Source organism: Ostrinia nubilalis, chromosome 18 (genome assembly GCF_963855985.1).
Source record: "Ostrinia nubilalis chromosome 18, ilOstNubi1.1, whole genome shotgun sequence".
Lineage (NCBI taxonomy): Eukaryota > Metazoa > Arthropoda > Insecta > Lepidoptera > Crambidae > Ostrinia > Ostrinia nubilalis.
In genome coordinates this window covers 11,774,430-11,788,900 of record NC_087105.1, presented here as the reverse complement: position 1 = coordinate 11,788,900, position 14,471 = coordinate 11,774,430, and the positions used below count along the sequence as shown (strand labels likewise).

At 35.0% G+C, this 14,471-nt stretch overlaps 1 protein-coding gene across 2 annotated transcripts in view; it reads left to right on the top strand.

Annotated features, from left to right (window-relative positions):
* The window catches only part of LOC135080739 (probable maltase), a 42,560-nt gene that overhangs the window by 2,565 nt on the left and 25,524 nt on the right, over nt 1–14,471 (top strand). The window contains exons 1-2 of one of the 2 annotated variants that reach the window (XM_063975451.1): nt 10,920–10,988; nt 13,867–14,051. In XM_063975451.1, the coding sequence (XP_063831521.1) occupies nt 13,977–14,051 (75 nt within the window). In that variant the 5' untranslated portion in view covers nt 10,920–10,988; nt 13,867–13,976. Of the gene's footprint in view, nt 1–10,919; nt 10,989–13,866; nt 14,052–14,471 lie in introns of those variants that run through there. The other variant, XM_063975450.1, reaches the window with a different exon arrangement.

Below are 14,471 nucleotides of genomic sequence, written 5' to 3'. Positions count from 1 at the left end.
TAAACAGCCCCTTAAAAGCAGGTCAAGTTCTGATAGTTTTAATTTCGAAATCCTTTCCCTACGATATTTTGTAGGTACTTACCGTAACAACAAGTAAGCTCACTCACATGCAAAATTTTTAGTAAAGTAAAAGAAATAATGCGCTTTTGAGTAGCGAAGTGGTCCCGCCATCTTGAGTTCAAGGTGGCAGGACCCCAAACTTTATTGAATTTGGGTCACAAAATTTGAAATAAAGGCACTTAATTGCACATATTCAGCACTACACCATGATGAACACAATACTCAATACACACGTATAGGGATTTTGCCATCTAGACATTCACGACGGGTAAGTAGTGTTAGCAACGAAAGGATTAACGCTGATTTGGCTATCAAATTACACCTGAGGAACGCGGGGAGTCGTACGGGATAACAAAAAGATATTCCTTGTGGCATTCGAACGTTGGCCGCGAGCAAGGACGCCATGACCCGAGAGCCTTCTAAAATATCAGTGTGTTGTGTACCTATGATTGATGGCTTGAATTGGCAAATTATGGTATTGGTGAATAAGTTGGTTTCAGACTATTTGTATTTAATATCCAATTTGTGAGTGAGTATGTGTATGATTCTAACATATCAGAAGTGAGTCCGACGCCCATTGGTATGTAAATTATTTATTTTTATTATTATTGATCAAGTTGCATGAAAAAACAAGTGAGTTTTCTGGAAGTAGCCGCTCAATCAATAGTTGACTGGCAGAAAATAACATTAAGTCCTTATTTTATGCACTTTTATTTTGTGCGATAAAGTTCACAACAAATGAATGGAAAATACAGTGAGAAAAAAAAAACTGATATTTTTTTGGATACTGTTACTTACGTTATTACTTGAGAAGATCTGCTGTGATAATTTAAAGTTTTAATTTAATTTAAAAAAAAAAAACCGCGAAGTGAGTAATTTTTGGTATGAGGAAGTCATGATGCAAAGAAAGATTTCTTTTATTTATCAAGAATTGAAGATATTTATTATTTAGATCTTCGCAAGAAACTAAGTATGAATTTGGAATTGCTAAAAGGGATTTTATAGTGAATATATTGAATTGGTAAAAGTACCATCTTACTAAGAGAAAAGATAAGTTCTCAGCAGATAGTTTATGATTAATATAAAGATATATCATAATGGCACAGTTCGTTAATTTTATTTTTACTCCATCATTGGTTATTAAGATCTTAACAAAATAAATGTGAATTATTTGAAAGTGACAAAGGATTATTAGAAGTTATGTGAATATTATGGAATATATTACTGTGAAATAATAATTATGGTGATGTAAATTAAGTAAATTTAAATTACCCATATAGAGTTCGTAATTATTTTGTATTAAAATAATGTAATTTATGACATGCCGTTTGGAACAAACACATCCTGACTCGGATTGCGCTGGCGAAGCGAACCTGTGTTTATATTAACACCATTAAGATAAAATTTCGTGGCGAGGCCTCGAAACAATAAACACCATTGTGTGTGGTTCTAAAGGTTCAAAGTAAGTACTTGTGATTTGTTACTATTATGATGAATTTGGTTCGACAATTTGTCGTGATTGTGCAAACATGATTTATGGAGATACATATATTTTAAGAGTTACTGGTAATAATAATTTATATTTTGTGTATTTTAGCCCATGGAAAGGTATGGTACCTGCTATATTTACAAATGGCAAATGTACTGAAATAATCATAACATTGACTGACTGAACACATGGACGATGAAAGTTGGTAATTTTAACAAATCGATAATAAGTAGGTAAGACTACCTAATTGTCGTAGAGATGTGAACACAAATGATAAGTGTTTTGATTTTGACGTCGAAAAATAAATAAGATTCGGTAATTAGTTCATTACTCCAGTGAATGGAGTTGTTTTGAAGATACGTAATTAACACTGTCAGAGTGGTTAAAGATTGGTCAAAGTTTACAAGTTGAAAAGCGACACCTACGGGATTGTCTAAATGTGTCTGCGTTACATTTATGTTACCACACGCAATGTATTTGAAATAAAATCGTATCTGAGGTAAATGAAGTGATAAGTAAGTAATTTGTTTTCAACCATCAATGTGGGATTTAACAGTTGGGCTTTCAGATTTGGTAGCCGTTGTGCTAGAATGTTTGTGATATTATATGAGTAACGTATTGGTTATTACGTCACTATGAAAAATTGAACTTGAGTTAATAATGGTTTGATACCTAAGTGTAAAGATCAGGAAAGTCCGGTTATGTTGTGATGATAACAATGATTTTACAGGTAATGTTTACAGATACTGATTGAAAGATTTGAATTAAATGATGATTTGTTAACCGAAACAAGGTAATTTAATACAATATAACTGATGTGTAATAAATCCAGTGCAGCTTATACAGCCATGTGTAGTGAGCGATACCATGTAGTATCGATGAATATGATTTTAATCAAATTACTGGTTTTTACAACAGTTATTTAGAGCGGTTTTAAGTTTACGTTTGTTGATCTTGTTGAAGTGAATGTAGCGAAATTAGAGCTAGATAAATTGTGTACCATATGGGTAACAGTGTTTTAAAGCATACCTACAATTGATTTACCAAGAGACAGTTTATTGTGATTGGTGGTATAACCAATTAGCAGTGAAAATAGATACATCATTGAAATTACGTTATATTAGTTTGAGTGTAACTATCCCGTTGGGGAAAAGTTATGGTGTGTTAATGTTGTAATTATTATTATTATTCGATGACTGAGTAAGAAAGGTAGGCCGAATAGCAAGCAGCGCTCACATAATTGTGAAATGGATGCTGAAGCTTAAACGGTGCTCACTCAGTAGGTAGATAGATACCTGAATTATTGAGTAAGGGAAATGCTATGAGAACAAATACAAGGGTGCCAGAGATTATTTATACCCATAATAATTGATGCAAATCGAACTATTTGATTCTAGTAACACAAATTGTGTCGAATACCCTATATTTTATAGTGAATGAATAGGGATGAATGAACTAACAAATAAGTAAGCTATAGACCTGAATCACTATGGAGAAGAGACTAATATACGAGTGATACTATGTGAAAAGAATGTATGTTTATTGATATGTGAAATGTGATAGTGATGTATGTAAAAAAATAAATATCCGTGACAAATGTCATACGACTTAAAAATAAAAGAAGCAACCTGCTTATTTGCGAGACAAGGAATCGAAACAGACTCGTCGTTCTGAAGTTCATATTACATGGTCACATTCTCTGTAATTTATGTAGAGTTTAATGTTTACCTACCATTTTCGAGCAGTGTACTAGTGGACCTGCCTGATAATGAATTGATAACACAATACTAATGATTTATGAGACTCAATTTAGCTGTTGTTACGTATATGCGAGACCTACAACACTGAAGACGAAAGAACTAGAGGTGTGTAAATTGGAGAATACAACTATGTAAATTCAAAACAGGACTACGAGGAGGCATGTGCCTGACAGACAGATCTTAGAGCATTTTGTTAATTGAGAGCAGCTTCTACGAGTGTCATACGGTGAAAACAATGTACTCAATTGAGTAGATAATATAAAATCCTCGCATGGATAGATGTTATAATATTATACAGAAATAAATTTAACCACATTTCAAGGTACACTTAAAATATGGTATACGAAAGTTTAAAATAAGTAATGTACTTATTTGGTGATTAAGTTAAATCAGAATGATATTCCAGGGATGGAAATAAAAGTAAAAGGTTAATAAATGGAACGTTAAGAAAATGAAAAAAAAGTTGCCTGTTGATAATGGATATAATACGAGTAGCAAAAGATACCTTAAGCAGGCTTTTGACGGAGGACAAAATTTTATTGAAAACCAATCACTAGAATAAATGAAATATTAATAAAATAGAGCAATAATTGCAAACAGTAAAAGTTTACGTTTATCTTGGCGATTCTCGAAGTGGCTGTTCCAGTGTTAAATGAAGACATTACTTTAGTACATATATGTATCTATTTACATGGGACTAAACTTCTTTATAATGATTCAAGTTCATTGGTGGAAGAGTTAGTAAGTACTTACTGAATTCTGCAACGATCGACCCAGTTCACAAGAGTTATAACGCATACTTATTTGCTTCCCACTTTTAAAATCTGAAGATAATGATGTTACACCGGAAATGTTACATTACATTTCCGGTATTCCGGACTGTAACTGAATTTAACAGCATAAGATAATGAAAAGTTGAAGATGAAAATTGTAATAATTAATTGGCCACATATGAAAATTTGTCCATGGAAGTCGATACAAGTGTGGACACTGAGATGTTTACAAACATTTCAAATGACCGACTCCAGGCTCGAGTGTAGTTATTGTTATAAAACATTATCGGAACATTATGTATACGAAATTCATACATAAATAATTAAGTTGCAAAGGATACAACAAGTCGTAATTCATTTAAATGAGAAGAGTTTTAATGGTGGACTTTATGAAACTGAACAATAATGGTGAATGATGAAATCAAAGTGATTGTGTTATTGTTTTACATATTATAGGTACGTTTGGTGAAAGTACTTATTAATATATACATTTACTACTATACATTTAGTGGACGTGACAACAAAGAAAAGTATATTTACTGCCATCTCAGTGAAATAATCCAAGATGTATGTATACAGATACATGATAATGTGTTCCAACTTATAGAAAACAGTGAATTTTTATAAATGGGATACACTTGTAAAAACATAGGTACGATTAACACGTGGTAAAATCTTTATCTACAATAATGAGAAATAAATAATTTGAATTTGAATAAACATGTCTTGTCTTATGAAGTGGTAGACATATTGACGAATATAAGTGGTACTTCATTAGTTTGTCACACTTAAAAAGCATTAATGAAACTTATGATAGTGATCTAATCCACCATACCGTGTATGCGAGATGTGAGTAGTACATCCAGACTCACCACTATTTCCCTGAGTAAAGGAGCAGCACTAAAGTTAGCATTTATAATTCCTAACAAACCCTGGATAGCAGTGCAGTAATAACAAGGCCGATTGTGAATCTAGCGAATACTAGAATTGAGACTAAAGTGAATTTAAAATGAGAGATTTGAAATGTGAAATAGTCACATCACCAATGGATACTTACTTTACAATATAGTGCATTGAGAGTTGAGACTAGAGTGAGTCTAACTAGAGGTTTGACAATGTGAAATAAATAGTTGTTACCAATGGATCCTACTTTAGGATATAATGCATTGAGAGTTGAGACTAGAGTGAGTCAACTAGAGACTTGACAATGTGAAAAGTCGTCACCAATGGATACCTACTTTAAATTATGAAAAGCGCATTGAGAGTTAAGATTAGACATGTGGACTATCCAATTACTACTCATTTTGGGATATGTACGTGACAAAATTTGCAGGCAACTATTTTAATCATGTGTACAAGTAATGATTACTGGGTCCTATTTATGAACATTTACATATTGGTTGACTATATTGAGAATGAAATGTAATGTAAATTATAATGTTACTGTTAAAGCAATGGTTGAATTCCTTACTTCAGAATGTTTATTATATTACTGTTACGGGACCAAACTACTTAGAAGGAAAACAAGTGATAAAAAAAAAAGGTGATTAAGAATATTATTTTGGTAGCAATGCTGGCACCAATGGAGGTAATGATTTAACATTATTTATTAGACAAAGGAGTGAAAAGTATGCCGAAGAGCAAGCAGTGCTCACTTAATCGTGAAATGGATGCTGAAGCTTAAGCGGTGCTCACTCAGTAGATAGCTGAATTATTTTAAAACTACATTATAAGTAAAATAAAGAAACGCTGGTCTCAATATGACATTTTTATACGATTTACTGAATTGAAATGGAACGCTAATGTTTATAAATCTTATATTATTATGAGTGAAAAGGAGGCCGAAGTGCAAGCGATGCTCACTTTAATTGTGAAAGGGATGTCGAAGCACAAGCGGTAGTCACTCAGTACCTGAATTATTACGAATATGTATATTGTTAGTGAAAAGGGGGCAGAAGTGTAAGCGGTGCTCACTCAAAAATGTGAAAGGGATGTCGAAGCACAAGCTGCGCTCACTCAGTACCTAAATTATTATAAGTTGTAAAATTGCTACACCCTTACAGAGTCAATATTAAGTATGATGTATGTGATGAAATATGACTTGCAAATAATGAATAAATAAATATTATGAATATACCTACATATTATTATGAGTGAAAAGAATGCCGATGCACAAGCGATGCTTACTCAGTTTTTGAACAAGTAGAATCTTAAAGGGATTGGTAAAGTGAAAGCAGGAGTTCCACAAGGTCATGTCATGGAACCTACACTGTATCTATGCCGCCTAAACCTGTTAATGAGGAAATGAATTGTAATGAAATGAAATGAAATGAAATGAAATGAAATGATGAAATGAAATGATGAAATGAAATGATGAAATGAAATGATGAAATGAAATAATGAAATGAAATGATGAAATGAAATGATGAAATGAAATGATGAAATGAAATGATGAAATGAAATGATGAAATGAAATGATGAAATGAAATGATGAAATGAAATGATGAAATGAAATGATGAAATGAAATGATGAAATGAAATGATGAAATGAAATGATGAAATGAAATGATGAAATGAAATGATGAAATGAAATGATGAAATGAAATGATGAAATGAAATGATGAAATGAAATGATGAAATGAAATGATGAAATGAAATGATGAAATGAAATGATGAAATGAAATGATGAAATGAAATGAAATGATGAAATGAAATGATGAAATGAAATGATGAAATGAAATGATGAAATGAAATGAAATGATGAAATGAAATGATGAAATGAAATGAAATGATGAAATGAAATGATGAAATGAAATGATGAAATGAAATAATGAAGAGATATTTACATCTTGGCATGTACTTGGATGAAACGTAACGTGGAAAAAGCATATTTTTACCAAACGTCCAGCAATAGGACAACAATAACGCAAAAAGTCATAAGAAATGGTCAACCTGCAGTGGAAAATAAGGTCTTGTTATAGTATAAGTGTATAATGAAACCAATCTAGACAAACGTTTTGTTGAAGTTTCAATGGAAACTGTCGAAGATGCTACCTGAATTGTAAATCTTTATGTGAATGCACTAATGTGGTAAAGCAGCAGTATACGATGGAGTATTGAGATATTGTAGAAGCACCGTGGTACGTCACGAGAGACTTTACCGAAAATTCGGTATCAAAACAGTGAAAGAAGAAATAAATAATAAAGCTAAACTTATCATAATGAAAACTGGAGCTACATAACAGTTTATTTGTGGACGATATATTTTCAAGTATTCGTTCGTAGACTAAAGAAGAAAGTACCTCAGGACTTACTGAAAGAAGATTGATTTATGACACTGGCCTCGAAGACCGCCAGAATCATTATTATGAAAATGGTACTGAATATCGCTCAGACGGAATGATTGCAATAACAGAGAAAAAGAAAATGTAACGAAGACGGAAGAGTAAAATAGAATGTTTAATTTAAGGTCCTCGGGTGAAACTATTCACAAGGAAGGTGTTGATACTACACTGGTGTTGTCAAATGCGAATCGAATTTCAGCTGGACGATTGATTCAACTGTTGATTAAGGTGTTGCAGATGATAATTGATTCTCAAGTAATTAAACGACATAGATAGCATACATGTATGGGGACATACATCATAACGTTCGAATGGCCGAAGCGGAATGGGGACATTCCGGCATCAGGACGGCCGTCTGTTAGCAACGAAAGGATTAACGCTGATTTGGCTATCAAATTACACCTGAGGAACGCGGGGAGTCGTACGGGATAACAAAAAGATATTCCTTGTGGCATTCGAACGTTGGCCGCGAGCAAGGACGCCATGACCCGAGAGCCTTCTAAAATATCAGTGTGTTGTGTACCTATGATTGATGGCTTGAATTGGCAAATTATGGTATTGGTGAATAAGTTGGTTTCAGACTATTTGTATTTAATATCCAATTTGTGAGTGAGTATGTGTATGATTCTAACAGTAGTGTAGGACGCTCTGTGGTTACGGGTTCGAATCGCGGGAACTGTTATTAGTGTGACGGACACGGACACGGATCTTAACGAGATTACCATAAGGTCCAAAATGGCTTGCACTAAATATTCGGTCAAGCAGAATTTCGAGGGACTTACTCAAGTTAACTTTTTGCACTTGCAATCCATCGCCAACCCACCATGATGTAATGCGCAGTCGACAGTTCATCAGACTCTACATTTGGCAAAATGGGCCTTATTACAATTAAACAAGAAGTTAAGTGTGTGTGCCGCTGTGCGTTCAACGGCCGACCAATTTAATAATTTACCTGATAATTTCACCGAAGCCAGCCAGATGGACGGCCCCTGCCGAGTCTCTGGAAATGCAATCGATTTATTCTCATTCAACGAAGATGTGATGTATCTTGGATACGCAATTTAAATCGCGATAAAGCGATAAGACCTCAGGCACACGAGTTGATTAAATTATTAAAGTTTATTTTCGAGCACGTAGCGATTTCTAAAGTCGTAATGTAAAGTGGAACTGATCACAAAACATGTAGGTTTATTTATTTACTTAGCAAATATACTTCAAACAAATAAAACTACATACTTATAAGTGTGAGATTCGTCTCCTAAATAACTTACTTTAGAAGTTCATTATAATCGCCTTTTCTTATCACCAGCAAATACCTAATTAAGTAGTTCCCGAAAACAGCTTGATAGCTCTACGTTTTATTTATTCCCATAAATACCCACATTTTGGGATATCTACTGAAAGGACAATGGGCAAAATGGTACCCGGCTCCAATAGATATGTGTCTAGTATCGTTTGAAAGGTCTTACCAAGATGAACAACTTTTACTATGACCACCAGCCTCAGATCTGGTTGTGTACGAAGATATACATACTTTTTTGCAGAATGGTACCCGGCTCCAAAAGTTATGTTTGTAGTGTCATTTGAAAGGTCTTACCAAGACGAACAACATTTACTATGGCCACCAGCCTCAGATCTGGTTGCGTTCGAAGATAAAGATACTTTTTGTGTAGCCTTAGTATCATACAGTATGAAGGGGGACGCGCTCGGGGCAGGGCACCGACGAGATGGTCGGACGCGGTGAGGAAGACGGTGGGCGGGAGTTTGCATCGTGCGGTCCACACAGCTTATGACCGCAGTCTGTGAAGGAACACTATCTGTGGTCGCGATCCTCATCATTGAGGGACCGAGGAAGAAGAAGAAGAAGTATCATACGTGTCCATCGTATGGTACTTAGGTTATGCGAGGCAGGAAGGGTTTACTGCTCCAGCATACTTCCTTAACTCTATAATTATATTGATGGGGACAATTGTGAAATAAATATTTTTATTTAAAGAAGTACTACCCCCCTTATTAATAAAAAGTTACACCTAGGAAGAACCTTGGATTAAAATGACATTTCCATACCAAATGACAATTTAAGCCAGAGTTCAACTAGGGTGTAACTTTTATTAATAAAGGGGTTAAAGTTTTATTACTTCTTAAGGGTTTTATTATGAGTTGCTAAAGCGAATAAACCCACAAGACCCAATAAGTCCACCCACAAGATGGACCGACGACCTCATAAAGGTAGCGGGAAGGCGCTGGATGCAGGCCGCCACCAACCGGCCATTGTGGAAATCATTGGGGGAGGCCTATGTTCAACTGGACGTCCTATGGCTAAAATGATCATGATGATGATGATGAAAGCGAATAAAGGGCTAATAGCTTGGGTAGTTCATCGTAGGTATAATCCTTTCCTTTTCAATGCTTCTTTTAGTTATATTAATAGATTGTAGTCATAATACATACTCGTATACATGGATGATTGTGTTATACTTTCATTATAATACTTAGTGGAATTACTGCTTTCAAAACGTGAATTAGAACTGGCCCCATAGCAGACATTTTCCTACATCTAAATGCCTTTTAAAATATATATTGGTTATGGCTATTGGAGCGGGTACCACTTTCCATACATTTGTGCCCATCATCCTTTTGATCTTCCCTTTAAAATAAATAAATTATTGGGCCACGTCTCTGGATGCCTATAAGTGTCTTCATTTGAATTTGTAAGAAAAGTTGATCCCATTTATCAAGTTTTTTTCCTCTATGGAAAACCACACGTAGCCTTCACGTTTGTGTACAATAAATTATTGCTCTACATACGGAAGAAATGAAAGTGCCTACACTCTCTAATATTTGGTTTGGAAGCGAAACGGCCTTAACCGGCTTGACCTTTGTGTTAAGGGCCCTAACGAAGAGATCGATGGTCCCACACGTGGGTAGGGCTGCCTCGCGTATTTAAAGGTGTGGCTGAAAAAAACTAGCTTAGAAAGCTCCATAGTCACGAAGACACAGATTTTACTACATTTATAGGTCATTACCTTAACTTCTTTACCTTTCAAATCTCTTATCACTATGCAATTAATCCATTTATACTAAAAGCAATGGCAGAAACACAGTTTAATTTGCTCTACTTACTCAAAATCCTTTAATATCCACATTCCACAATCCCTACTGGTAGATCCATTCCAAACACCAACGATGTCAATAAAAATACTAACTTATTGACAAAAGTTTGATAGAGATCTCTAATTAGTTAACTTTTACATTTACGCAAACGATGTTATGTTTGGTTTAACCAGTACAAACTGTAATTATCTTCATGTGACTGAAAAATTTCCCCAGGTCATATTGTCTGACCGGGTTTTTTTACTGGTAAAATAATTATAAAATAAAACATAGATTATAATTACATACTGTGGCCAGACTGGCCAGCCCTAGCGTGCCTTAGTGCCGCGGGTCTAAACTTAGCCTAACGATCTGAGGAGAGCCGAGCTCCCTCAGTACTCGTAAGTCCGCCCGTGTGGACACACGCCTTTACAGTGATTGTGACTGTGTGAAATAGTAATTTGAAAATGTAAGTTCATTTTGAATAAATAACTAAGTTACGGTTTAAAAATAAATTGAAGACTCCTATTATTTTATTGAATTCTAGGTAGGTTTATTGGATTAATTAGAAAGTCATTAATAGTATTAAATAGAAGTAGATTAAACTTAATAGAAAGTACGAGCCAACACGACGACCGTTGGAAGAAATTTAAACTCACTTCCTCCTTCCTGTACCAAAATAATTACTCTAACTTTGGAAATATTCTAAAAAATAGTCTTTTTTTGCCTTTCTTGCAAAAGTGTTACATTTCCGCACTATAACTTGTTAGTAGTAATTTATATTCCCGATCTGGTTCCCATGCATTTCAACTTGCTTCTTGCCGATCATACAGGGTTGTTACAATCTACCAACCATTGTAATCTAACTTTGTTACAATAAAGTTATCCTGAAAAACTTGCTCAAATGTAATTAATAATTAATATTTTTATTGCATTTCTCATCCCGAGTTATGAATTCAAAATTATCTCTTTCTTGCACAATTATAGAGTTTAAGTGTAGGTGATCTAGTGACCCATTTCATAATTAGGTACAGTTATCATCGCCAAAAATTCCTGTAAGAATGAATGTTTATTTTTATTTGTATAAAATAGGGACAGACAGACGCATTGTTAATTTTACCGTTAAGTGGCAACCCTGATTCTGCAAACCGGTTGGGACCCCTTCCCTGGAAGGGAAGTTGGCGATCCCGTTCTTCCTGATTGTTGCGCTCGCGCCGCTGTGTCCAATTTGCAATGTTGGCAATAATAGCGATATGTGGGCCCGATGTAATACTGGTAATACTTCACAATTTTGCATCATTGTCATATACGGACGGTGGCATATCCAGTTAAAAATTGTGGCATTTACTTATCTAAACACAATAATAAGTTATTAATGAGATACTATCTTTGTTTGTCACCCTTAAATCACTGAATAACTAAAGTGTAACATCATTGTAACCACATGTGCAATAAACATTTGATTATGATAAATCTTGCTAAAGTCGTGTAAAAAACCTCGAGGGGTGAAGTGGAGATGATTTCTTAAAAAGAGAGACAAAACACTAATTTTTGAATAAAGGGGAAACCCGAAAGTCTTTGTCTGACGAATCTAAATTCACGTAAGGTTCATTAGGTTGTGTTACGTTACAAATATGACCACATTATCAAAAGCTTGTCGTTCAATTAAAAAATGCTTAATTAGAGTATTAAATCTTTACAATTCCGGAAGGGTTAGCAAACACATACCTAATTATATGTTTAAGTTATTAACTTATTATGTATTGTTGACATACTTACATATTGCTTGATAATGATTATGTGTATTGATTTAAAGCTCCTCATTAAATATAATTAATTAATTATACCCAATTACTGACAATGAAATAACGGGACGGAAGTACATAGCAATAAACGATCAAGATTTTATAGTATTACTAGCTGACCCGGCGTACTTCGTACCGCCTACGTTCAAATTCGAATGGTGAAAGAATTTTTCAAATCGGTCCAGTAGTTTCGAGTCCTATTTAATCCTGTATATTGTAAAAAACTATCAAAAGTCGCCGTGATTCGGGTAGCCCTAGTGATGACCTCTGGGCTTCAGCTTGACACTACTTTTTTGGACACCCTGTATAAACAAACTTGTTGTTTGTTTATCAAATCTTTCTTCTTTAAAATAGTAGTGTAACATGAAATAGAAATTAGAAATTGTGGGAAGGTACGATTACGGATGTAATCATGATTGAACTGAATGGTCTGATTCGTGTTCAGATTGACTTGTATTACGAGCGTGTAAGAAATGCATTTGTGAAGCAAATATATCGAGTTCGCATCTATAATGAGATATTGAGATGAGGAATTGATATTGTAGTTAATTTTGAAAGACATATTATGAAGTTTGTTTGGCTCATCAGAATGTGAGAGTATAGTAGTTCGTTCGTTCATTCCAGCCAAATGACGTCCACTGCTGGACAAAGGCCTCCCCCAAGGATTTCCAAAACGACCAGTCCTATTAAGTCCTTAAAATACCTCAAAATATGTTAGTTTTACTTTCCACAAGTTCGATTGATTGCATTATTGGCGTGCTAAAAATATCGTAATATCTGACCTAATTTAGGTCAGTAATCGTAAATTAATCTAATGCCAATCAACAGACATTATTTCTTATAAATAAATCAATAATTAACTGTAATTAAAAACAAGAATAAAAATATTTTGGTTCATAATGAAGTCGGTTAAAACAGTAGTTACACAATTTTTGTTCGTGAAGGAATACCGTTATTCGATACTTCGATTTTAAATCTGTTTAAAAACAGATAAACAGATTAATAAACACTCAAAAATCAAAAAGCCTCTCTACATTTCCTACTGTTTGTATAATAAGCAAACGTCTAGGCAAATCCTCCTTTCTTAAAAGAACAAGGCAGGTATTTGACCGCAAGCGCACTGATATTATGTGGCAGTCTAGGGTGACTAAAGATCATAGCACACTTATCAACCTGGAAAGGGATCAACACGTTTTACGTTACGGTGCGGATAAGTGTGCGTGGCAGTAGAGTTTCATACAAAGAATCGAGTTGATACGTTTAGGCTGGTTTTAGTGTCACGTGGACCGTCTGGTGCGGACCTGCTCCGCACGGCCAATCTCTATGAACTTCTAGGGAGCGTTTTAGAGTAATGCGGTCCGGAGGAACCGCTCCGCTCCCTAGCAGTTCATATAGCTAGCATACAGATCGGCTGACAGTCCGCGTGACACTAAAACCAGCCTTACGACCCGTTTCCGGGTTGAAAAGTGTGCTTCATCCTTATACCTGCCCAGTAAATGCCTTTTCACGCTTTGAAGATCTAATAATTTCTTCTCCCCACAGAGTACCTGCCTCCGAAGACTGTCAGCAAGTCTAAGGAGAAGATCTCCGACGAGGCGGAGGAGAAGCTTCTGGATAAGGAGGAGGAGGCCAAGATCGTGACGCGAGTCGACATGGCCGACGCCAAGTACGTGGTCGGTGACCATAGGAACGGAGACGCCAAGATTGAGCTCGACGCCAATAAAAGGGTGAGTGGTATTATAATCCTTTTTTTTTTAATGTTAGACAAAGTTTATTCACAATAGCTTTTATTCTAGATAGCAATGACCACAATTTCTGCACTAGCCTTGCAGGCCTGTAGTAGTGTGTAATTTTGAACTTTATTGACCCTTTTTCCAATATCATTAGATGAACTTGCTTGTTCGTAATCGTAACTCTAGTCTGGTAACAAATCATAACAAATAAAATCTACTGCTGTTCGCATTCTAGTATGAGATTCTTCATTGAATATGGGTACCCCTATGGGGTCTATCCAAGTCCAGAAAGAGCAGGCTATGTTACGGAAGAACAGCTACTAGATACGAGTATACCAAGTTTAGTGTCTGGTACTAATTTGGTCAAACTGACCATAGATGAAGAGAAATAACTTCCTACTCTTTCTTGACCGT